Source organism: Lepisosteus platostomus, chromosome 10, assembly GCF_059453375.1.
Source record: "Lepisosteus platostomus isolate fLepPlt1 chromosome 10, fLepPlt1.hap1, whole genome shotgun sequence".
In the NCBI taxonomy this organism is placed as follows: domain Eukaryota; kingdom Metazoa; phylum Chordata; class Actinopteri; order Semionotiformes; family Lepisosteidae; genus Lepisosteus; species Lepisosteus platostomus.
In genome coordinates, this window is record NC_142620.1 from 50,379,659 (window position 1) to 50,405,376 (window position 25,718).

At 49.9% G+C, this 25,718-nt stretch overlaps 1 protein-coding gene across 4 annotated transcripts; it reads right to left on the bottom strand.

The window, feature by feature from the left end:
• Positions 1-1,353: 1,353 nt before the first annotated feature.
• On the bottom strand, positions 1,354-23,859 carry LOC148653883 (BTB/POZ domain-containing protein KCTD12-like). 4 transcript variants are annotated; one of them, XR_015924868.1, is made up of 4 exons: positions 21,896-23,858; positions 14,995-15,051; positions 2,971-4,156; positions 1,354-2,873 (listed from the first exon to the last, which is right to left on the bottom strand). XR_015924868.1 is itself a non-coding variant. In XM_088596965.1 (4 exons), the coding sequence occupies exons 2-4, from the start codon at positions 22,749-22,751 to the stop codon at positions 3,627-3,629; spliced, it is 1,443 nt and encodes a 480-aa protein (XP_088453091.1). In that variant the 5' UTR covers positions 22,752-23,324; positions 23,421-23,859; the 3' UTR covers positions 1,354-3,626. The 4 variants fall into 4 exon arrangements, 2 of the variants coding, with proteins under 2 accessions (XP_088453091.1, XP_088453092.1); XM_088596965.1 differs by having other exon boundaries at positions 1,354-4,156; positions 21,896-23,324; positions 23,421-23,859; XM_088596966.1 differs by having other exon boundaries at positions 1,354-4,156; positions 21,896-23,560; positions 23,703-23,857.
• Between the last annotated feature and the right edge of the window lie 1,859 nt (positions 23,860-25,718).

The following is a 25,718-nucleotide window of genomic DNA, read 5'->3' on the forward strand; positions in this document are numbered from 1 at the left end:
AAATCTTAATTCTTTGGGCTGATGGGTTGGCCTAGGATCAGTCAGGGTGGGCCTGGGCCACGCCCCTGGTGCACGGGTAATCTGATTGGTTTACTAGCTCTAAGGTCTACGCCCTCTCAAATTGAGGTAGAGGCTTGTCTCTGTGCTGTTCTCTGGTTGCGGGAAGCCGATACCGAATGTCAGTGGGGCTGATCTATCAGTTACGAGTCTTATGTAAAGCATATTCCATCCTAGAGGGCTCTTCAAACCCTCCAATTCCTCCCTTCAGAGTGCAGATACAGATTTCCCCATCTAAATACAAACAGGCTTGAGTTCTGTTTTATACCTGTGACCATAACCTTGCTCAACAGTTGATTCTCTGGCTCGTGTACATGCATATTGTTTGTGTATTTTCTTTATATTGTCTACTGCTGTAAAACAAATTGCCCCTTGGGGATAGTATAGGTACGCTCTCTCTAACCATCTCGATCACACTCAAAACACCAACAGAGCACTTTACAGAATGAGGCAGCAGTTAACAATACAGCAACAGCTGACCATGGAAGAGAGGAGAGGAGCTCCCGGGGGGAGAGAGAGAGCACTCTGAAGCATGATTCCTCAGCAGTGCTGCTGTCTGTCTGGCCTGTTCCAGCTCGTCTGCCCTGTGGTTCCCGGGATGCTCCGAGGTCATTGTCACCGCCGGGCTGCCCACAGCAGCACTGAGACGGTCAGAGAGGAGCCGAGAGGCCCAGGGTAGGGATTTAGTTAGCCTGATCCTGGGCTGGAGCACGGCCAGCATTTAACACTTGGTGCCTTGTGTCCACTGGGACAGTCATGGTAGAGATCGCTAAAAGTTTTTGTTTTTTACTCTCAAGTCCTGGCACTGATGTTCGTGGATGGAGCATGCATGCATGTGTGTGCCGAGCAGGTTGTGTAGGTCAAGAGCACCGACCTTGGAGGGCCTTCCAGATGAGGCAGCAGTTAACAGGCGGCAGGCGAAGAGAGCGTACCTCGGGACCTCAGACACTTTAAGCGGACTTGAAACAAGGCGAAGGCTTATTGTGCTGGAGGACGGCCCCGTGTAGATCTCTTCTGCGGGGGGGGGGGTCAGCCCTGGGCGCGAGTTAACGTAGACAGAGGTGTGACCCGACTCACCAGCTCCACCAGCTCGGAGCCAGCTGCCAGGATGCAGGCAGCCACCAGCTGAAGCAGAGAAAACGACGCGGGCTAATCCTGCAATTCACACACGAACTAGTGCGCTCCTCCATTCTCAGCGTGACCTTCTGTGTGTCAGGCCGGGGTTTGCCGAGACAGAGCTTGGACGATGTAGCAGGGCAGACAAAAATAACAAAACACACAGATCTTCAGAACATGTTTTTCGTAGGATATGGTTTATTTGTTGTACATTGCATACATCTAGTAAACACTACTGGAAAATTACTTCTGTTGACAGTGTGCTACAGTCTTAGACCTAGCTGCTATTTCAATGTGCTGCTGCAAAGATCAATGAAATATTCATGGCTCGACGGATCAATCATGCTGGTAGTGTAGATACAGCGGTGTTTCTCTTATGCAATCTTTACGCTACACGGACAGCTCCTCTTTCCTGGGATGTGTCTATATTTTCCACTCCCAGGTTGATGAATGCTGGGACCTGTTTAGACAAGGTGACCTCTCAGAGCTCACACCAACACAGGCCAATCTTTCAGTAAAGGCTGTAAGAGAGGAGGCTTCTAATACACATGCAAATTAAAAAAAAAAAAGTCCTCTGCAATTTCTACAATCGGGACATGGGACAGAGTTGTGCAGCACCTTTCCATGTGATTCCCAAATTTTTGGAAATCCATTCGAATTTTGGCTGCATTTTTTCCAGGAATCTAGCTGTATATGTTTCTGCGTGGCCTGTGACCAAGAGTTGTCCTGAAAAGGATTCTTGCTATCACGGCCGATTTCAGCCTCTGTTCTGAGAATGAGAAACAGCAAGAATCTAATTCCAGCTTTTAACGTGCGACCTTATCTCCACATTAACACAATACTTATACAGACCCTGCAGCTGATTACGGTCTTCCTGCTCACCACTCGTCTCTGCAGGTCAGGGGTGTACACTCCTGGTTCTGGAGAACTGCGGTCCACCTGCTTTTTAAAGCGAATTTCTAATCGTCAGCGAGCAGAGAGCTGGAAGCAGTGGTATCATATACTAATTAGGAGAACTAGTAATTCAGATGAAGTCGTTAATTGTCCAGTATGGAATATAAACTATAAGAAGTCAGTAATATCAACGACTCTCTTCTCTCGGAAGCGTAAAGCAAAAGCTGAAGAAACCGATCTGATCGGGAGCGAAACACGAACGAGTTTTCGAGCTGCCTGCCCCGAACCCGACTAATTTATGTTCCGTCAATGAGAAAAACAAAACTTTGGGTGAAATTTAATACATTTTTTTGAGCGAAAAAACGACATCTTATTTTAAACGCCTTTAACTCGTTTGAGCTTCAGCCAGATGATGGTCAAACACCGCGCGGGCTGAAGTATGAACGTAAGATAAACAGATGCGGAGCAGCACTTTTTAGACAGACAGTTTGCGTCATACGGATCAGATGGTGCGCTTAGGCTGTTCTCTGGAATTCGGAGAACTGGCCTGTTTGGATTAGTGTGTCAAGCGTTAGTCTGGTGCCGAGTCAGTACAATATAACAGAGAAATGGCATAGACATCCATCGCACAACGGTTTGGTCAAATGAGGTTTTATTTATGTATACAAGCCATCTTCGGATCCTCAGTGTTTTCAAGCCGGTGGCATTAGTCGGTCATCTGCATCCCAACTTAAAAAAAAAAACTGATTTCAGGGAGGGAGGTGTCGTCCCTCCCATGAAAACTTGCGCACTTTTTCAAAGTCCCCCTTGAAAAAAACAAATCACAGCTATATAATTAAATAATTCGCTGATAGATACTATATGAAATATGCAATACACTACACTATAAATACTATAACTCACCAGTCCAGTTGAATAATCTCACTTTCTTTGCATACTTTCGTTGTACAGAGATGCGGCTCGTTTTAGCGGATTTGAGAAAAATGCGGGGGGCGATTTCCGGGGGATTATGGATCACTTACGGGCGTCAGGGAGGAGAGGCTGATTTCCGGCAGACTTGGGATGTCTGAAATACTGTTTAATATAGTTCATTTACACACGGCCTCATCAGACGTTTCGGCGAAAGCGCGCCGTAAGACCTGAAATGGCTCGGAGTGCCTTACAATAGGAGCCTTAGTGGTCCGGCTGGACCGGACAGTGGAGGCTGTGTCCGCACTGAGCTGAGCTGAGCAGAGCAGAGCTGGCCCAGTGGGCTGAGCTTCTATGCGGCAGAGTGCGGACGATCCCGACAGGAGTTTGGTGCTGCACCAGCACTCTGTCCTTTGTCTAATGAATGGCAGCTGACCTCTTCATGGGAACGAGGGATACAAGCACGAACAGCTAAGACTGCCTGTGAGATGGGGGCGAGAGGAAGAGTATTCCCAGATTGGCCCCCAGCTGCAGCCTGGAGTCTTCCCTAGAGCAAGCAGGGAGCTGCGGGGGGGTGAGCTAAGCAAGGGGATGCCATGCTGTATGCAAGACCCCCCCCCCTCCCACTCCCACTCCCACTCCCACTCCCACTAGGCATTGTACTTCCGGAGCAGATCGCTCTGCCAGTGCCTCTTCCGGTCGGGAAAGAGCTGGGGGATGCGGATCCTCCGGAAATCCTCGATGCACTTCTGCAGCTCCTCCTCCAGCAGCTTCTTCTCCTCCTCCACGTCCGGGTCCTGCCTGGGGGGCGGCCCGTTCTCCTGCCCGCTGGACTGTCTGAGCAGCAGGGTGGTGGGCCGGGGAGGGGTGTCCTTGGGTGGGAGGGGTGGAGGCGGGGGGGGCACGCTGGGGGGTAGTGGGGGAGGCATGGTCGGAGGAGGAGGAGGAGGGGGGAGTGTGGGGCTAGGGGGCGGCTCCAGGTCATGCGGGGCTAGTGGGGGCTTGGGTGCATCTGGGGAGAAGCCATTCGTCAGGTCCAGCGTGGTGCTGGTTTCTGATTGGTCGCCTGGACTGGCTGAGAGCTCCTTGGCCACACCCACTTCAGGGTGGTTTTGGGTGTTGTCTGGCGGGTTGTCTCTGAGCGGCCTTCCCATGGGCACTGTCCCAGCCTCCCTCTCACCTGGGAACGGGAGACAGAGACGGGACTGTTAGATGAGCACTGTGTGCTCCCGAGCCATGCACTCGAGAGCCCTGCTGTCTATTGTATTTTAAGGGATTTCTTTGGTTTTTCTTCAGCAGCTGACATGGTCGTGCCCTTTCTTAAGGGAAACAAGGAAAACAGGCAACGATGCTGTCAGAGGGGGGTGTATCCATTCAACTGGGAATTTGGGAGGGTTGCCGAATTCGCCAGCAGCTAGATCACCCTGCAACCCACTGAAGCTCACACTGTGGTCTGTGTCAGTCCTAATGTCCCAGTATAGTGACGGGGACACTAAACTGTAAAAAGGCACTGTCATTCAGATGAAACATAAAACCGAGGCCCTGACTCTCTGTGGTCATTAAAAATCCCAGGGTGTTTCTTGAAAAGAGTAGGGCAGTTACCCTGGCATCCTGGCCAAATTTCCCATTGGCCTACTAATAATCCCCATCTCTGAACTGACTACATCGCTCTGCTCTCCTCCCCACTGAGAGCTCGTGTGTGGGGAGTGTTCTGGTGCACTATGGCTGCCGTCGCATCATCCAGGTGGGGCTGCACAATGGCAGTGGTGGAGGGGATCCCCATTACCTGTAATGCACTTTGACTGGAGTGTCCAGAAAAGCGCTATGTAAGTGTAAGGGATTATTATTATTAACCTAGAGTTGCAAGCACCCTCAGAGAGCATTGAGGGTCAAATGAAAAGTGTGATTTCGATCACCCGTCCTCATTTAGCCAGTGCCTCTACTTTTTTTTTGTGGGGTTCCTTTACATTTGCTGTGCTGACTGACAGTGGGACTGCCCTAAGCCCTGTGTCTCCTCTGCAGTCTGCAGGATATCGAACACTGCCGTAATGTGAGCGTCCCCACAGTACCCCACCCCTCGCTGTCCCACCCCTCGCTCTTTGAAAATTACCCATGATCCAACATCTCGCAATTGATCTGAAGTGAGATTTCCTGCCAGTCCTTGTTGGAAGAGCATCATTATGCTATTTTCTGTGTGTGTTCTGTTTTCTTTTATGCTGAGACTATTTTCCTGAATAATTCATCTTTCCTGCGTGGCTCCACTTGGCTGTTGAGCTCTGCGAGCGGATAACTGAGTGTGTGCAGTAATTTTGCCTAAGTGGCGACTCTCCATGTAAATGCAGCTCAAAGCAAGAGAATTAGGGTGTGTGTATGTTTCTGTGTGCCTCTGTGTGTGTGCTTCATTGCCCAAGATCACCAAAACAATTCTTTGAAGCAATTGCTTAGGTTTCAGGGTATTACATCCATTGAAATGTTCAATTTTTACTGTCCCTGTATTTGTTTCCCTTGTCCAAGATGTGCCATCTAGACAGATTTGATGAGCTGGTGGGACACAGGAAGGGGAAGAGATCGAGCTGATGTAAAGGTGTGTGCCCCAGCGATGCTGTAACACTAGATCAGTGCTTTCCCCGATACTGTTAGTTCAGCATATTGAGAAGCTGACCTACGCAGTGCCCCCTGATTTCTGCAACATTGCTGCCTTGTGTAATCCCACAGACCGACAGGGAGAGCAGGGTGGAGAGGCTGGACAGTGACCAATCAAAGTGTGCATGACTGATGCTCTGGAGGTCATCTTTACCCCCCATTCTACCCCTCTAACAGGTCACTGTACACCTGCTACTGCCAGCACCTCCCTCCTGAATGTGCTATACCTACATTCCTGGACATTCCTTCTTCACACACTCACAGGCGGGAAACAGGCAGGGACACAGCCTTTCGCGCACGGGGGCAGTCTAAGAGCGAAACAGGGATTCACATGAGCACAGTAACCCCCCTTATATAACGGCATTAAGCCGTTAGAGAAATCAGCTTGCTCCATATGGAAGCTCTCTGCATGTGTAGAATATTCTAGCGCAGTGGTGTGTGTGTGTGTGCGTGTGTCTCTCAGTTTGAGCACGCGTGAGCTGTGAGAGGAGGAGGTGATGGTGTTTCAGCACAGAGATTATTACCCCGGGGCTGAGGCTCATTTCTCTGCGAGGATTATAAAAAAGAGAGAGCTTTACACTTTCTCCCGGTCTTCCTATAGAATACAGATGCTCTGCACAATGAGTTCCTGCTCTGATCCCCAGAACAGAGCTCTTTCACAATGATTTCTATTGTCAGCAGCAGTAGTAATGATAGTAGTGGTGCTATCACATTGCAGTACAATAACAATAGCAGAGTAGCATTATCTCAGTACGCATGTGTATATACAGTATACTGTAGGCAGGATGTGTGAGAGAATGAGGGGTGACGAGCCATTACTACCATCAAATCATGTGGTCTGTGCAATTGCGTTGTTTAGATATTGCTTGACACGGAAATACCAACAGCTTGTGGGATCACAGCTGGCCATTCCTGACTTAACTGCCTCCAATGAGTTTTATCAAGCCAATCGAAGCTCGCGTGTGGTCTTAGAGGGCCTGTAAGTTCCCCAGGTTTGTAGTTCCAGGGGACCGGGCCCCGCCAGCCCTGGTACATGCAGTAACACAGTGTGACTGGAAAGCTGTTTCCAGACCTGGGAGAATCATTTGAGGATTAAACCTAATTAGGGACAAGATTATTCCTCCGAAGTCTCCAGATGGAGGAGGTGACACTCCGTCCCAGATCTTGAAACCCCTGTACGGGTCCGTTGCGGGAGCAGATTCAATCTGCGGTTCCCCTTATCGCCAATCCCTCACCCACACACCCCGCTTGCACTGTAGGGTGAGGGGCACTGCCAGCCTGGGCACACTTTCCCATCCGACTGTCTGTCATCAATTTCTGTTCATTTCTCCTGCCTCCTCTCAGACGTCAGAGGGATTTCAATCACAACCATAATGACTGCCTTGTAATTACAGCTCTTCAACACTGGAAACAGAATTTTATTGCTTGTACGTTTTTTTTTTGGTTGATTGCTGTCATGTGCTCTGGCTTTCTCAAATGATTAGCTGTTATTTTTTTCAAACACTCGGGAGCTTGCTTTTTAAAGTGCTTTTTACTGAACCAGATATTCTATTCTATAGTAGCTCTTAGCAACAGCAAGGTGATGTACCACAATCCATAATAATAATTCCTTACACTTATATAGCGCCTTTCTGGAAATTCTACTCAAGCAGTTTTACAGGTAATGTGTAGCCAGACCTGGAACCTGGATGATGCAACGGCAGCCATAGTGCGCCAGTACTCTCACCACACACCAGCTCTCAGTGGGGAGGAGAATAGAGTGATGAAGCCAGTTCATTAATCTGTTCACAGCTGCCTAGCTGCAGTGAGTTGCCAGTTGTGATTTGCAGGTTAATATAACTGCTGGCTAGTGCCCCAATACATAATGGACATCTCCAGGTGCCTCAGGGTGTCGCACACTGTAATTGTTGGAGGCCACCTGTATATGGGTTGTAGGTGAAGTTATCAGGGGGGCAGTGGGTCCCTACTCATTCAGGGGATGGGGAGTCAGCAGCTTTTTGGGGTTGCTTTGAGGGTTTAGCAAATGAGAACGCAGATCCCGTAATTCGTACAATGCTTTTCAACCCCAAAAGATCTCAAGGCAGCTCAGGGGGATCAGGGGAGCAGTGAGAAATCCTTTACTTCATTAATTTAATTAAGGGGGGAACTTTAGGTAGGTCAGACTGTAAGCCTAGAGGGGCCTAGAGCTGGGCTCACACCTGTACTGTTTCAATCGGTGCCATAGGATTTACTGATGAAGTAGTCAGCATCTCAGTTTCTCACCCCACCCACGGGACACCACCTCCAACAGCAAGGTGTTTCCTGTCACCGTAGTGGGGCGTTGGTGTAGAAATTCTGGTCTGGAGGAAAGAGCACCACCTACGGGTCCACCAACATCACTAACAGCAGGTAAGTGATTAAGCTGGCCTAACCCACACCATGCAGGTCTCTAGATGTGCATCTGATTACCTCAGTTACAGGTAAGTTACCTGCACCTGCATATCCTGTGTGCATCAGAGTGATGGAGCTGATTGAATAGAAAACCACATGAGCCACATAACTTAATTAAAAAATATAGTTTCCAGTCCCCTGCAACTAGGGTATTGACTGATGTATTACTTTGTGCAACACCCTTCAACTAAGCAACATTTAGGTAAAAACTGAAGAGGAATTCAGCTGAAAGATGTTACAAACTACCGGCCACAGGTCTGTTCTAATGCTGGGCTGGTTTGACAGCATCAATTTCCTGCTGTCTGTCTGCTGAAAGCCTGTAAGGACGAGTGATAGAAATACCCATTCTGGCTGTGTTAATCGCCCCTGAATAATTACTGACCACAGACTGTACAATGGCGCAATAATGAGGAGCTGCACACAGCTGGCCTGCTGCCTAAACAGCTATAAATAACCTTGTTGACAATCTGTTAACGAGTGCTGACCAAGAGGAGCCTCCCTGAGAGAAAGAGAGGGAGTGCTCCAGTCTGCCAGGGGTCTGCCTCTGGCAACAGCAATGCCAGCTGTTGGGGCTCCACGCAGGAGCTGAACAATTTGGGGCGCAGGGTCGTCCCCACCTTCGGGAGACGTCAGAGGAATATTGAGTTTCCCTGCTCTCCAAGAAGTCCTGAGCTGTCCTCTGCTCCGGCTGTTATATCTCCGGCCTTGGGCTCTGCACCGTCTGCAATCTGTGATAAATTGTTTCCTTCCATGTTTAATTCGGTTGTTTTTTTTCGTAATTCATTGGTATCACGAGAAGTTTAATATTGCTGAACATGTTCGCATATATTGCAATTGAGTTAGGCCAAATACAAAAACACAAATTGATGATGACGAAAGGAAGCTTTGGAGCTAAACCAGCTGCACTTTCTCTCTCTCTCTGAGTGCAGCTGGACAGCGAATGCAGTAACACAATGACACAAGGCAGGAGAAAGCAATGTGGATCTGTCAGTACTGCCATTACTGCTGCAACAGTAAATCCAGCTTGGTGCTCATAGGAACAGCTTGGATTGACCTGTGAGGCCTACAGGCGCGTGCCACAATCGACAGTCTACTTTACCACCTGTAGAAATTCTGGTACAGAGGGAAGGGCACTACCTTCTGGTCCACAAACATCACTTACAGCAGGCCTAATCCACACAATGCTCAATCCTGTAGGAAGTGTGGTGTCTTGAATGATATGCTGTCATTGACACTTTAAGAAAATGACAGTCTTAAAATGACGTTTAAGATGTTATTTAACATAATAAGACAACTCCTCCCACTTGAACAGGGCAGTGAAACTGCCCTGCTGTAATACTGTTGTAAAAGCTCTAACAATTCATTCGTTAAGGATGTCTCTTTACCTTGAGAACTCATTGGCTTCAGATCTAACATTGTCTCCACTGGTATGCCTGTCTCAGGCTGTTTCTGGGCTGCTGTTTGCTGGCCAGTTCTGTTTGTTGCAAACTGTCACAGAGTGTAGTGAACATCGAGGTGAACCATGAGGTCTTGACTGCTTAACACACTGTGGAAAGATGTGGTTGCATTGTGGCGGCCATGACTGTTGGATAACGTTGTGTCACCCTGCTATTTGCTTTACAGTTTCCTAATGCTTAAACCATCTGTTTCCTACATGTCACCTCAAAGCAACGGGATTATTTTCTTGCAAAGCATGACTCTGTAACGGTCCTGGCTTGAGCAAGGGCTACAGCACTGGACCTGAGACACAGACTCCTGCAACCTGGAGGTAGGATCCAGGGTGCTGGTCAGCCATTACTGACCAGGCAGGAGAGTTATAATTAGTAGCTTCACAGCACGAATGCAGACATTCCAAACAAGATTAGCATAACTGTTTTAAAGTAGATGGTTCACATATCAAAATGATTTTCCTGTAAAAAAAAGTTTCAGGAAAAATATTAATCTGAATAAACCTCACCTGCAATAAACACAGTTTCAATAGTGAAAGTCAAAGAACACAAGTGCAAGCTAACAAGTCCATTAGATAATTCAAAACACTTATTCATATAAATGTTTGTGAAAAAATACACAGTCATGTTGCTTTCAAGAAGTGTCTAGATCAGATCATTATTAGCTACTGGTAATCAAAAATGCTAAACGGACCTAATGGCCTCCTATGTCCACCACCTTTCCAGTGATCTCATTTTCTAATGAATAAGTAAGGCCTGTCCTGAAGACCCAGTATACAGGCAAAGCATTATACTATGAAGCTACTGTGAACTATTGTGGCATTTGAAATAATCAAGGATTTTCTTTTACATTATAAATTACTGTTTTTGATGGAGTGTGATTCAAGGATCCCCAACTGTTTTCTAAAACGTCCCTGTGTTTACAACAGTTAATAAACCTTCCATTTCAGACAGTGGTCTCAGCCCTGGTCCTGGAGTACTCCTGTGCGCGACCACCGACTAATTTATCTCTATTTTCTGTCTGAGGCCTTTTCAGAAATGTGCTTTCAACTCTGAAACCACTGAATGAGACGTGGAAGTGGTGTGAATCCTGTGCTAATCAGTGATGCACGCGGAAATCTTACTAGTTGGACTTAAGCGGAAGGAAAACCGCTGACTCGCGATGGGGCTTGTGTGGCGCCAAGAGGGCACTGCTCCTGGTGCTGTCTGCCCCTGCCCACCTCTCCCGGAGCGGCACAGTAATGGACACAAGACCGGTGACAAACGGGCGGAGGCCCCACGCAGCTCATCCGGCTCGTTAGTCCAAGTCCTCGTTTGTCAGAAGCGGGAGGACGGGATGTGAAATCCAGGAGGCGAGATGAACACGTGGCTCAACTGGGTGGCTGTGGGTGCCAGGCTCTGACTGCCTCCTGCAGTCCCTGGATCATCATGTATGCCCTGTGGCAGGCTGGTGCCACGAGGGAAAAGTCTGCTCCTGTGACACAGTACGGCCTCTTCAGTTTGCACTTTCCTTCACTATTGTGCCGTAAATAGTACATATATGCATTGACCATGCCTGGACTACGATACTCTTATCATACAGGTGCAAACAGTCTTTATGAGTCTTTATGAGGCTAGTAAATGCATTAAAATCCTTAGAAATTCCACTTAAGGTTTAATGAATTTCATCCATGCAGTTTGACGCAGGTGTTCTCTCACATTCCTCTTCCGCATGGACAGTTTTTGGATTCATTTCTAAAGGATTACAGCCTGCCCGTCAGGGGCTGCAGTCAGCTTTATCTTCGTGCCTTACTATTCTCTTCCTGTGCTGGGGGTTAGGAATGCACCTTTCCATCGGGAAAGAAAAAACGATTTGGTTGTATTTCCACACTGCTGCTGTGCTCGATATATGGCTTGGTGTCTTTTTACCTTGGAAGAGGATTATTGAATTTTAAACAATATTATTATAGGGGGTTTTTGTTTTCCTTTTCGGACTGCTCTAAGAGAAGTGCAATTTATTTTGCAATATCCCTTGCTCTGCTCAGTTCATACGTTCACTTATATTTCAATGTCCTGATTCTGTGAGATTTTGATCGTGCCCAATCCGCGTGATTGACACAGCCGTGTAATTATCTGTGTTAAAACAGGATGCTTCAAAACAGCAGCTCATCACGAGGCCTCACAGATCCCAGCTGGGGGTTTTAACACTTTGGTTGCCGGGCAGCTGCTCCTCCTTCTTTCCCAGCTGCATGTTTTCACTCCAACCCGAGCAGATGAGTTTGCTCGCCGCTGTGTGCGGCCCTTTTCGGCTCTCCGCCATTCGCTCTCCTCACCTTCCCGGGCCTGGATCGTAACCCACTGCTGCAGCCTGGCGCAACGCGGCCAGGACAACAGGCGTGCCAGTACGGGCATCGCCACTCTGACAGCAGCCTCATGGCTCACTGGAGAACATCGGGGCGTTTCTCCCACCCTCCCGGATGAGCTCTGCAGAGGAACCCTGCCCGCTCCAGCTGACGATCAGACCCGACTCTGCACAGAATTAGCACGTCACTTAGAAAGCCTGCAGCCCCCGGCACTGTCACCCCAGCTAATGTTTCATAATTACAGCCTGTAGCTGTAGAGCCCTCATTACTCCCGAGGATTTGAGAACAGGGGAAAAGCAGGGGGAGTGGCAGTAAGAGTGCCTGGTACGCACTGTGAAACACAGGGCTTCACATTAAAGCTACAGGGCTCACTGGCTAATTGGGACTCTGAGTTACGAGTCTTCCTCTCCCTCGATCCCCCTCTGTATTCTGCGTAACGCTTCAGACTGGGTGACAAGAGCCGGGCCACCGCTACTGCATCTCATTGAGATCAGAGGCAGCGACTGAATCCAAACACTAAGAGACCATACCAGAGGTCAGCCTGCCATGTAAAACTGTATTGCGCTGCCCTGGAAACAGGGAGGGGCAGAGCTGTGCCTCCCAGGGTAGAAATCTGACCCCGGCCTGGGGTCGTTACTCCTGGCCTGGCTTGGGGGAATCTTAAACAGACACCTGCTGTTGTACCTGACACCTCAGGAATAGCTGAAAGCTAGAGATAACATGATCAGGAATAGCCACTAGGCCATAAGTGGCTGTTGGTAATGGCCACTCATAAACCCCCATTCATGGTATTCATGGTAATAACACAGGCTGACCGGAGCAGGACTTGGACTATGAAACTCTCTGTAACACTCCTGGAATGCAGGGCACTGTGGGAAATACACCTTGTGCGCGTCTCCTTCTGTGTTTTCCAGGAAGGGACGTTTTGGTCACAAATTATACTAATCTCAAACCTTCACTGGACTGCGCTTGCATCCCTAACCCAGACTGTGCGCTGCTGTACACTGGTGTGCCATGAAATGAGAAGGAAGCCTGTGGTTCCAGGCTTTCTTCTAGTTTTTTTCCAGCCAAAACAAATGGACCGAACATTTAACTGTTCTCTTCCCTGAAGCAAGCCATCGAAAGCAACAAAGCAACAGTGAAGTAAATGCTGACTGTTAAGGTAAACTGGTGTGCCTGCGGAAGGTGTGGAACATTAAAAGAGTGCTGGGAACCTGTGGCAAGCGCCGGGTTACAGAGCGATCCGAAACGCATCGCAGGCTACCCCTCCCCCACTTGCGAGGCACCGGTCACATGACCCTCTAACAAGGCACGGTCATGTGACCTGGGCCAGCAGCTGGAGTCCCTGTGTGTCTCTGGACTGAGACACTCCGGCACTGTCTGCACCACTATGACTCCCCACGCTCACTTCCACGAAACACGTACCTTCGTTAAATTCAATATTGATGAGCAGCACACGTTAATGCTCAAGTGCATGTTATTCCATGTCATTACATGTGCCTTTACAAAGTCTGAATGAAGCTCCTCTTATTTAACACAAAGACAATGTCAGGGTAAAAAAAAATTGTCTGGTGCTTGCTAGACCCAGAAGTTATATATTGATTCAAATGCATGCATGTGTGAATTGCAATTCAATTCTTCTAGAGTCCCTTAACATTCACTGTATTTTGTCACATATTTTAAAGTAATAAAATTCAAACAACATTACCCATCCAAAAGCATAACGAAGCAGGAGTACATCCTGTGGTTTTACCATGAAATCCGTTTGAGTGATCTGACTTAAAGTCACAATTCACTCGCGGTTTCTTCCATCTCAGACTGAACTCCCTTGTCCTTCAAGCTCCCAGGTGCTGTCAGTGTATCACAGTGTGTCTGTTCAGATCGGTTTGGACTGGAGCCTTGAAGCTCATCCATGCAAATATTCAGGTCTTAATATGAGCACACAGAGAAATCCACAATGCTGGGACTCCACTGTACTACTCCGGTCTGAACCTCATGATGAGATATTACCTGCCAACTTTATATTCAATTTATATTCAGTAGACCCCTGGCTATGGGGTGTGGGTTCAAGTCCCATTCAGCATGGGTGTCAGATGCTCTCTTGTCCTCTCAACACTACAGAGCCAGGATCAGCTTTGTTGTGATGAGCTGCTATGGCCTTCATCTTTTCAGCTATGTTGAAAGTGAAAATGAATTAATGTAGTTTCCTTTTTACTGGGCCTTTTGCTTCTTGCTTGATTTACGCCTTTAATCTTTTATAACCTCTTTCATAACTAAAAGGGTGAGCAAATTGTGCTCTGGAGCAAATAGATATGAAATCTCTCCTGTGAAGGGGTGTATCTACCACAGTCTGTGGTATGCTGTAGTGTCAGTGTGGAGTATTGACATGTACAGAAAATAACCCACTGGTGTCCAATACTGAATTTCACATAGGATCCTCCTTGTATATTTTAAATGTGATGCTGTGTTGCCTGAATTCCTCAAATGCTCTAAATTATTTTAATAGCATCACAGGTTCTACCCATGCATGCTTATTTAACATACTGTACATATTCCCAGACCTTCTTTCTCAGTATTGGAACAAAAGGCCAAAGAACATGACTGCAGAATTGTTTTCCTCCCACTAACATTACCACCTTTGCCTCATTTTGGCAGAGCTCAGACACTAAAAAAGTTTGTGCCTGTTTATTTCTGGGAAGGGAGACCACTAAGGTGGATGGCACCAGAATTCCCAAATCAATTTTTCAGTATGGTGAAAGCTGTACTGTACTTTCAGCTGTAGGAAGTGCTGTCCTTCAGAGGAGACATTAAAACTGAAGTCCTGCCACTATGCCTAGTAGTGCCTGTTGGGCCGCTGTGGTCCCTGGACACTGTTAGAGTAGAGGTGGTAACTGCAGTATCCTGGCAAAATTCTAGTCTGTGCCTGTTTGTACAATCTGACCTCCGTAAGGTGCTCCCATTATGCAATCAGTGAAGCAGTTTCTCACTTCTGCACCTGATCTGTGCAGCGGGGCTGCTGGCGCAGAACGGCTGCCACGCGTCACCCAGGTGGGCACTGCCCTTTCTCGGGGTAAGAGCAGGAGCAGGTAGAGGGCGGGGATACGGCTGAGTGGTCAAGCTGGGACAGGAGGAGGGGGTGAAAGGTGTCACTGTACCTGTTCCAGGAAGTGGCCGACTGCCGCCCTCCTCCTCGCTCCCGACTTCGCCTTTACCTGCGCAGACAAGACAAGCTCGTCACACCTCCCACTCCCCAGCTGCGACAGGCACACACCTCCCTCCTCTACAACCCCTTCAGCAGCACTCACTACCACAGGCATCACAGACCCTGAGCAAGGCACATGATTTATTCCCAAGCCCAGGTGACTATAGGGTACATACACCCTGGTACATTTTTAAATCCTTTCCTATGGAGGCCTTCACATACTCCGAAAAGAGCTGTATTCCTAGTCCTGGGGCATAAATACCACAGGGCCCCTGCAGAACAGTTTCGAAGAATGTGGAAAACAAACTTTTTTTCTGCCTGTTGATGATGAGCAGCATCACTCAGAGAGCGAGAGGCCTCTAGTGAGAGAGAGAGAGAGAGAGAGAGAGAGAGTGGGAGGAAAAGAAAGATTCTTGGGTAGGCAAAAAAATCGAAAGAGGGGAAGTTTTTGTCTTGAGAGAGATGGGGAGGGGAGGAGCCGAGGAAGACCGGGGGTAGGGGGGGGGAGAGAGAGAAAAGGAAGAGAGTGTGGCTTTCTGAACAAAATCAACAGGGGGGTGTTGGGGGGCGGGAGGCAGGGCGATTCACCTTGGTGATCTGGGATTGAATGGTGGTAATAGCAGAGTGAGAGTTTATTTTTAAACTGGGAAGGTAGGGGGGGGGACAGAGCAAATAGCCTTTGGGAAAGAAAGGAGGGGGCCTGCAGGGAGCTTTTCTCTGCAGAGGCAGGCAGAGGGGAGCCCTGTGGAGACTTTAAAAATACAGATACACATTTGTAAGACCACAAAAGAACAGGAAGGTTACAGAGATGGGATGTCAATGTCTTAATGATTGCACTGACTCTTCCTGAATGTCCCCCGTAAATGAACGCTAAGAGACTCAGAGATAAGGGCAGTGGTAGAAGCAGGGTTCTGCTGTTTTTATCCTCTGCAGTGGATCAAGGCTGTGATCTTCCCCTGAGTGGGAGGACTCTCTGGACCCCAGGCTGACCCTTGAGTGGGTGTGTCACTAGGATGTGACCTGGCCCTACACTGCGAGCCCTTGCCTGGAGCTGTGAGCAAGGGATGGCGCCTTGTTATTACAGTACCAGTTTGTATTGGTAAGGCAATGTAATGGTCAGGACCTTTCAGATCACTGATAATGAAGACCTGGTACTAATTAGTGATCAGTTACTAAACTGAAGGTCCCAGACTGCCTAGGCGTGCAGGGCGCAGAGAGTTTCGTTGCTTCAGATGATCTGGAGAAGAGGGGCTACAAGCTCCAGCCCCAGTGTCAGGTGGTCTCCTTACAGATATGCCTCCACTCCCCCAGCCTCCGGGCAGGCTCAGATTCAGTGATGGCGTGACAGCCAGCTTCCCAGGCCGGCCCCCTGCGTCTGACCTACAGCTCCTCACCTTCGGCGGACTCCGTCAGGACACGGTCATATTGGATTGTAGCGATCGAATGTTTTCAGACAAGGAGACGGAACGCATTTAAAAAGAAATCGTGTCAAAGCATTTATCAGTAAGAGGACGAGGCAAAACCACAACAGGCAAATACTTTTCATTTGCACATCCTCCAATGCAGATTTGCGCTCTGTAATTTCCCTAGGGCTCTTTTATGATTTCAAAAGAACTGTTTTAGAGCACCGGCTCCTCATCCTTCACTTTTCCGCACACAGTGTGATCTGAATGCGAGCAGCTTCCCTCTTTCACGAGCAGTGAAGTGTTCATCTGCCACTTCAAAGACGAGCGATTCCCAGTTGCGAGACGACAGAAACACACACACTGCATAAATCAGATTGCCACAACCCGAGTTCATCACAAAATAACTTTATTGTCTTACTCTGGTCACAGTAGGCATACTATTCCATAGACATCAAAAAAGTGGATCTGCTCATGGTTTTGGCACAGGTTCATGCACATTTAAACTTTTAGCCAAGGGTTTTTTTTTTCGGTTTTCTTTTAAACACAGAGCTTTACGACTGGTCTGCTGTAACATCCCCAAAAAAGGCATGAAGTCTTTTTGTGCTTTTCTGAACAGCTATTCTCATTACTGCTGTTTAGTTCTCCCCGTCCTTCGGCGGAAGGATCCCAGGATGCTCTGGGAGATAAACACAAACGACACTGGCCAGTCTGTGGCTTCTTCACTTCAAGACACACTGAAAAATACACCCTGTCAAACACAGGCACAGGAAACACTAAAGAGAGAGCAGGATTCTGGGAGCAGGATCTTTTTCACTCTAGCAGATGTGCTTTTGGGGCTTTCTGGGTGTGTGTGTGTGTCCAGACGGACTTCACCAAGGTACCCCTTAATGTGATTCTCCCTGTCTGCACCCCAAAAACCTCCCTGGCACACAGAGGGTTAGTCTTGTTCCAGTGCTGACTGACCTGGCGGCAAGCAGAGATGGGCCTTCAAAGGCTTTACTCACCGACAGAGCACCCACCTCCTCCAGCGGGAAATTGAACATAAAAGAAACCGAGGAGGTAATAAAGAGAATGTAAAAATATAGTACCTATGGCTGGGCTGGAGATCTGACCCTGGTCTCAGAAACAGCAGCCTGAGTACAAACACTGATTTGCAGTGCTTTGTCGATCCGAAATCAGCTATCGCTTCAAAAACAAAATGCCTCTGTACAGAGTCCCCCAAGGGTTCAGACACTGCCGGGGTTCAGGCACCCCGACACTGACTTTCTCCATTCATGGGGAGCCTCGTATTTTAGCGGGTTCTCTTTTTTTCTGCATTCGAGCAAAAGAAAACCTCTTGGAATCTTGCGGCTCATCAAGCCGGTGGGAAAAAAACCGCTTGTTGACGAAAGCGGGCTGGCGGTGTGGTGACTGCGGCGCACGGGACACGAGTGGGGTTTGGAGTTCTGAACGCCCCAGAGGGTGTCTCACTCCAGAGGAAGGAGGTGTGGCTTCGAGGGGGGGGGAGGGTTGTAAGCTTTGTGCCTGCTTGGGAAATGCTGAAGAGCCCACAAACGCCGGCGTTGATTACTGACAATCAGAGCCTCAGAGCCCACACTTCCAGTCCAAGGGGCTGCTCCCTGGCATGGGTAGCCGAGCAGAAATAAAATCAGCCCCCAGAAGCACACAGCCTTTCAAATCCCTATAGGAGCTTATTAGCACAGCCCCTGAGTGTCTCTGTGCCTCAGTTCGCTGGTGCGAGAACATGAACCTACACTCACTCCCCAGAGCACAGGGCTTTGGTGCACTGGGAATCAGGAGTGTTTTGGGATGTGTTTGTTTTCTGTGCTTTCGACAGCCAAACTTTTCGCAATCTGAAGCAGGAGACCCTGTGCTGACAGAGGGGAATCTGTCTCTTGGCCTTCCCCAAATCCTGTCCTGGAATTACAGCCGCTGCCAAAACCTTCAGCAGTCTTCACCTAATATCGAAAAACCATGAATATTTTTAGTCTAAAACGCAGGCGCTCAACAGCTTCAGCTTTGGGCAGCTCTTAGTCCTGGCTTTTCTTTGAAGGATAGCATCGAATCTACCGAATGGACACATTCAAAAAGCGACTGAGAAAGAGACACAATCAAACCTTCTGCTCTCTCCCTTCATATCCGTGGTGCAGGTGACCCTCAAACACAGAATGCTCGCAGTTTTCGAGACAGCACCTCTGACTCAGCCTCACTTCAAAGCTTCCCGATCCCCCAGACACCCCCAAATCTGCAGCGCGTGGGACAAAAACTCATGGTGTTGGGGCGTCCCAGAAGTCCCAGACTTCTTCCTACGGTGACTCATCTCGTGGCCACAGCCTACTTCCCTGGCCCGAGCCCATTCACTGGAATGACACCCAAGAACCTCCTCTGCTACCAGATCCTGCTAATGAGCTGTAATTAAAAGCGATTTTAGCAGAGAGTCAGGAGTTGCCCTTTCCTCAGTTGTCAGTATAGAAAGCTGGCTCAGACACTTCTGTGAAAGACACTCGGTTGTGCAGTTCTGTTTTTCCTCTCCAGGAGCTACGGCAGGAAGATGAATTCAAGCTCCAGTCAGACCTCGTAGCTTCCAGGGGCAGAGGAGACAGATCTACACCGAATCCGGGCTTCCCACTGCACCAGACATCTGGAGGCGCACTGAGAGACCCCTGGCCCTCACAAACCCACGCCTCCTCACAAACACCACTTCCCACCTTCTCCTAACCTTTGGGGCAAATCGCGTCCACGAGAAGAACCAAAATCAAGAGGGGCTCCAGCCTGCACACCTTGCTTTCAGTTATCTGTAGCTGACTGACCCAGAAACCTCACCCGGCTGCTTCTTAAAGGATACCAGCCATAATACCACGGCAGGTTATTTCACTTGCAATGACTGTTCGCGAAAGGTGGCGGAGAAACAATCCCGAGGCCGACTTCCTTTTAGCAGTTCGACGGCCGAGATCCTCTGCATGCTAGCATGGTCGGAAGTTGTCCACGTCGTGCGAATGGGCGAACATCATCGCAAACGATGGCCTGTTCCTTATTGACAGGACAGTGAATACTCCTAGAGGGAGGTTGGGGGACACAGTAAAGCCACCTGGTTCTGGGGGTGTAGTCCCCTATAGCAGCTGAAGTGTTTCTCAGGGGTGATCAGCATGCCAAGCTAGTGGTCCACCTGCCTGTTGGATAACTGACTGGATGTGTGCCTACCTACCCCTAAGACACGGTTTTAAGTCCCCGTCAATGACCCTGACAAGATGCGCGGTTTTAATCGAATCTGCGTGTTACATCTTCTCTGTCCTTCTCCGCTAGCCTGCCCTCACTGCTGCCTCCTCACCCCCAGGAACCGAGCCTTCCTCCTGGGCCACAGGAAGGCAGGGCCAGCCTTTCCACAAGCTGAACAAAATGTAACCCCCCCCCCCCCTTCTCTCCTCCCTGCTTGCACAGTCCTGGGGTACCTCCAAAATTCAGGAATAAAAAAATTTGCCCTGGCAACACCTGTACTTCAGCAGTGTTTTCCCCAAAACTGCCACAGCGGTTGTCCAAAGGCTTACTTTAGTTATCTGTAGTAAAATGAGGCAGACAAAAACACTTCTCCCTCATCAAAGGCAATCCACCTGTAATTGTGATGGAATTACAGCAGTGCTGATTGTTGTGCTCTATTTTAAGTGCAGGCGATGTGCTTTCTTTTCTTTCCCGGAGAAGGCGAGGTGGTGAGGCTCAAAGCCTGACTTTTTGTCACCATTTAAATGCAGATCAATAAATATAATCATTGCCTGCCCGAGTTTTTGCAACAAGCTCACTTAATGACGTCTATCACTGTGGCCGCACCTCGATGCGCAGACCGTTAGCCGAGCACGCTCATTGATTTTGGCGTTATATAAACGTGTGGGAAAAAACAGGCAATAACACAATAGGTCTTCACATGACTCATGCTGCCCCACTTCTTAAACAGCTGTCCGGCGGGTCTCGCCGAGAAGCTCCTCTGGGGCCTCACAGCTGCCTGGCAGTGTGGGACACCTCTTACCAGCCTGGCGTCTCGCAGGTCTTCTCTGCAGGTGCGGGCGACTGCGGAAACCTTAGCATTCTCCAGAAAACAGGAGGCAGGTCTAGAGTTTTAGCTGTCTGTCTGTGCTTGGAGCGAGCTTATCTTCTCGATTATTGGGCTCAGGGAAGAATCTGCGCCTTTCGGAGTTCAGCAGAAAGAGCAGCCTGGACAATGTGCTTTCTGAAGCCCCGTACAGTACTGCCACAACCCCTCCTCCACGGGCAACAGAATGTCAAGAAAAAAAAATTGTTCCCGGTAAAGTTAAACGGGATTAACAGCCTCTCGCTTGTAAATGTTGTTCTGCCACAGCAGCAGCAATGTCAGTATCGAGCACAGAAAGATGCAAGAAACTGGTGGAATGACCAGTGGCAGCTGGAGGAGAGTGAGAAGGCAGGTGTGGCTCACCCTCATCTGCCCTGACGGCGCAGTGACAGAGCCGTTCCCCTGCCTTTGAAGCTCGCTCGTGTTTTTCCTTTTTTCCCCCTCCGCTGAATGTCCTGCCCAGAGACGCTCCCCCTGCCCCTGCATGGCCGGGGGGGGGGGGGGGGTCCCCCCGGGCTCACGGCAGGGCTGAGGAGGAGGGGGTAGAGGTGCCTACTGCTTATTGATCTAGTCCTCCCTTCTGCCTTAAGCCCTGAAGGCTTAGGAGGGCAGCATCAGTTCACGGGGATCACGTCGCGCTGCCTGATCGGCCCTCGATTTCCTACCGTATTGATCAAGGGGGGGGGGGGGGGAAATGTAGTAGAAAATGAAAGACGTTACCTCCCCGCCCCCCCCTTCTTCATCGGGGAAGGCAAAGAGGGACCTTGAGGTCATTTTTTTTTTACGGTTTGATAATCACCAGAAAGAATTAAAAAAAGGATTAAAAAAAGCCACCCGGCAGCAGACCGAAAGGAATGTGATCCCGGATGACCGCCGGTATCAATAACGGCCCTCTTCTGTTTTATTATTTTGCGCAGATCTACCAAGAGGAAGAGAGACTTCGCCCCTGTTTAGCTGCCCCTTTTAGAATAATAGAAAGGGAACCTTTGCCGTTTCCCAACCCCACAAACCCCCCACCGCCCGGGTCTCAGAGCCGAGCGCTACTGGAGACGCAGCAAGACAGCGTCACCAGTCGTTAAAAGAGGTCCTGCGGGGGTCCTGCAGTCTCTCCACAGGGCGCGCGAAGGGTCAGTTTGCGCTGTGGTTAAACAGCTTCTGGGTAAGAAGACCTGTTTGGGTGAGCTCGGGCACAAAGAGGGGGAGATGGGGGCAACAAAAGATCTCTAATCTACAGCAGGTGGGGCCGCCTTGGAGCACAAGGGGATTCTGGGAAGGCAGGCGGACGGGCGCAGGTGAGTGGGTGCGCGGGGGGTGCTGTGGGGGGGGCTCGGTAGGGGGCGGGGAGAGGGGCCGTTGACCTCACTCACGGTAGAACACGTATTCGGTGTAGCTGGTCCAGATCTTGTCGTCGGTCTGGTCGTGGGCGAAGGCGCAGGTGCCCGTGGAGTTGCAGGCCACCATGTGGAAGCCGGCGTCGGCCAGCCGGTCGAAGGCCTGCTCCAGGAAGGTGAACTTCAGGTAGTAGCGGGAGGTGTAGCGCTCGGGGGGCCGGTCGGGGTCCCGGCTCTCGTTCAAGGTGTCGCCGAACACCTCCTTGGCCAGCGAAGTCTTCCCGCACACCATGATGCGCGCCACCCGCCGGAACTTGGCGTCCGTCTGGCTGTCGCGGCCCAGGGTGTAGGAGCCCCGGTACCCGATGGTGATGAAGCCGGAGCGCCGGGTTTCGGCGCCGCCCCCGGGGGTCAGACTGGCACAGGCGGCGGCGGCACCCAGCGAGGACAGGTTGCGCGCGGCGGCGTCGGCGGTGGGCGAGGACTCCTCGGGGTCGCTGGGGCAGCCGTCGTCTCCCAGCGAGTTCTGCTTGCTGATCCTGGGCGCCAGCAGCTTGACCAGCTCGGGCAGGTTGAAGAACTCGGCCTCGCGCTGCAGCCGGCCGCGCTCGGGGAAGTGCTCGGGCAGCACCAGGGTCTGGTCGCGCATGTAGTCCAGGATGTAGCGGAACAGGAAGCCGTCCCGGTCCACGAAGAAGCGCCCCTTGGCGTCCCGCGCTAGCCCCCTGGCGCTCTTGCGGCTGAACATCTCCCAGAGCAGCGAGTCGGGCACGCTGGTGAGGGTGGAGGAGCGGGTGATGTACACCTGGCCGCCCACGTTCAGCTCCACGATCTCCGGGAATGCCGGCTCCTCCCCAGGCGGGCAGCCGCTGGCGTGGTCCGGCAGAGCCATGGTCGGGCGCGTCCGGGCGGGCAAGGAGACCCCCAGCCCCTCCCTCTCGCTATCGCCTTCTCTCGCCGTGTGCGGCGGCGACTTCTTCGGCCTCGCCGAGCTGGGCGCGCCGACAGGTAAGGGGCGACAACTCCACCGCGCGACTCTCGGACCGAGCGGAAAACCTCGAGAGGGAGAGGTTGTGACACCGGTAAGCCCTGGAAAACGCCTTCTGATTTTCAACTTCTCTCGCAGAATGAAGCCGGTGAACGGGCAAGGTGTTCAGCAGAGCACACGGCTGGGTGGTGAAACTCCGGCAGGGCACAGTACCAGCCTCCTCCTCTTCATTGCCCGAGAGAAATCGCCGCCTGGCTTCTTCTCCTCCAGTCTTCTTTGCAGGTGGTGGTGGTGGGGGGTGTTTCTGTATTCCCAGGACACTGTGGGCGCACTAAGAGCCAGGCACTGCTATAAGGAAAGACCGCTACGGAGGCATTCTCAAGCTGTCAGTCCGAGACACGCAGGTAACAGCCCGTCTCTCTGGGACGCGTGAAATATGTTTGCAAACAGCAAATACAAAACATCTCCGTACAGCTTCTGCAGAAGAAAAAAAAAAAGGGAAAAATCTCTTCAGGGACGCGAACACGGAAGATGCGCAGTGAAAATCAAAACAACGAAAAACCGGGACAATACCTGCCGAGCCGCTCTCTGTCGATGAATCAAAGCCGTAAATTTGGAGTGGGGGAACTAAAATATCCCTCTGTCCAGTTGGAGAACACTCAGTTCAGTATCCGGGAGACCCGTTTCGCGTAAGTAAAAGCAAGCTGCGGCGGCTGGAGAGCAAAAAAAAAAAGAGATTGTCGAGGTCCCTTAGTCAAAAAAAACAAATAAAAATAATAAGGAAATAAAAGCAGGTTTCGGTACTTGGAGCGCCTAGAACTCCCCAAAGGAAACCACGAAGAAGGCAAACATAACTGTTAAAAATATGTTGAAGCAGTAATGGGAGCCGATGGTGACGGCTAGGACCACCTCTGGGTCCATGCCTGCGCGCAGCGGCTGTCGTCTGCCTTCGCTCCTGCTCCACGGCTCGCACACCGACTCTCCTCGCCCGACACCCCGCTCCCGCGCACTAATAGCCTCCGCGCCGGCCCCGCCCCCCGGCCCCGGGGCCCGGCCACGTCACGCTGGCGCCGCTCCAGAGGCGTGAGCCCGAGGGGGAGCGAGCGCCCGGCTCGTGGCGGAAACGGGACGGCATGCGCGCCAATAAGCGGGACAGATTGTGCCAGACTTGAGTCCAGCATTTTTTTTTATTTGCATGATTTATATATATTTTTTTATTTGCCTGCAGTACAGTAGTGTATCTGAAATTATACTTAATTAACAGGGAGAAAAGCAAACGCTTATCACCAGAGTGAAAACCACTGGCCTGTACTGCACGTCCAATAGTAAATGAATAATGCATTCATTTGATTGCTCGATGTACATGAGGCTCTAAGATGCTTTGGAAGCGTTCCTGTAACACACTCCGTTTAACCAGCAGTACAGAAAGTTCCCACGCTGCTGTAAATCACGCCCTTCCAAGACTGGTGTGCTTTAATGCTCGACAGACGCAGCAGGATTGTCTCATATTCTGCTGGTGTTATTTGAGCGGGTGGGAAAGGCTGGCAGTGTTTGGATTCTGTTCTGGTGATTAATAAAAATGCAATAACGAGAAAGTGAAAGCTTGCAGTTTCGGGTCGGAGTCGTTCCGGGCAGGGAACACACAATAAACGCTTACACTGCCGTGTCCCGTGCTTCCTGGGCACCAAACCTCCAGTTTTTAATCTTGCCTGCGCAGACAATTTAGCTTGTACATACTTGTGTGCCAACAGCACTTTCAGCCGGGGTTCGTGTATTTTTTTAATTTTTGCCGCGGTGACGCCAGAACCTTTGCTGTACGTCTATATCGGAATGTGCGTGTGAGGTCGCGTTCATAATCATTGCTAGTCTCTTCAGTCTCAACCTTTCTGGACACAAGGTATCAGCAATTACACTTAATCACCTCACCCCGCAGACAGCAATGTGTGCTAAACACTACGCTCTAGGTGTGAATAATGTTCGACGCCTTATGTCTTATTGTTTATTTTATTTTGGGGGCGTTTGTAACTGAATGAAGCAAGCAGAATTAATTCTCTTGAATCGATGCCCATTAATCGAAGTTATAAATACGAAGGGAAGCTTGGAGAAGTGAGGACTTATTATTACGAAAAGCGAATAACGGTCACGATTCATCCACCGGCCTATTAAGAAAGCAAATGCTAATTAACAGAGCCGAATGCGTTTTGAGCACAAAGCGAGGAAACCGAAAAGCCCCAGAAGGTGCCCCAGGCCGGACCTCGAACCCAGAACCAAATGACTCGTGAGGCGGCAATACCAAATACTGGCATTTAATTGGGGGGAAAAAAATTAGAGAGCCTCCGATTGCATATTAACACAGCGACATCTAGTGTACACGATAGAAACAATCTGTAGGTGGTGGACAGCGGTAGTGTAACACCAGCAAAGAGTTAGGAGGGGTGTGGATTTCGCAGAATGTGCACGGTTATCACTAAACTGATTTAAAGGTGTCATTCCGAGCTGGTCAGACAAAACACCACGCTTTCGGTTTAAACGTTGCTCCGTATTTGTAGCACTGGAGCAGCAAAGACATCGATTGACGTAAAGCATTAAGCGCCGGGTGCCGTTACGCCAAGCCATGCGCTAAATTAAAATTCAGAGCAGCTCGCCACGGATATCCGACAGAAACGTCAGGCCCTAACCGCTACACCTACGGCTCTGGCGTTGTTCAACTCCTGAATTCATTAAAGACGCGTTTTCGTTCTCATAATGAGAGAAAAAAAAAGTATTACAACTATTGCAGATGTGGACAACTTTGTTCAACTTGACAACCGCAGGGCAGCGGTCTCTATGGGAACTCCAACACGAGGCTGAGATTGACACGTCTCGTGTCTC

Coding starts and splice junctions, on each gene's coding strand:
- LOC148653883 (XM_088596965.1), bottom strand. CDS start 22,751: ATGGCTCTGCCGGACCACGCCAGCGGCTGCCCGCCTGGGGAGGAGCCG. Junction 15,052..21,895: donor CACCGAATACGTGTTCTACC/GTGAGTGAGGTC, acceptor TTGTCTGCGCAG/GTAAAGGCGAAGTCGGGAGC. Junction 4,157..14,994: donor TCGGCCACTTCCTGGAACAG/GTACAGTGACAC, acceptor TCCCGTTCCCAG/GTGAGAGGGAGGCTGGGACA.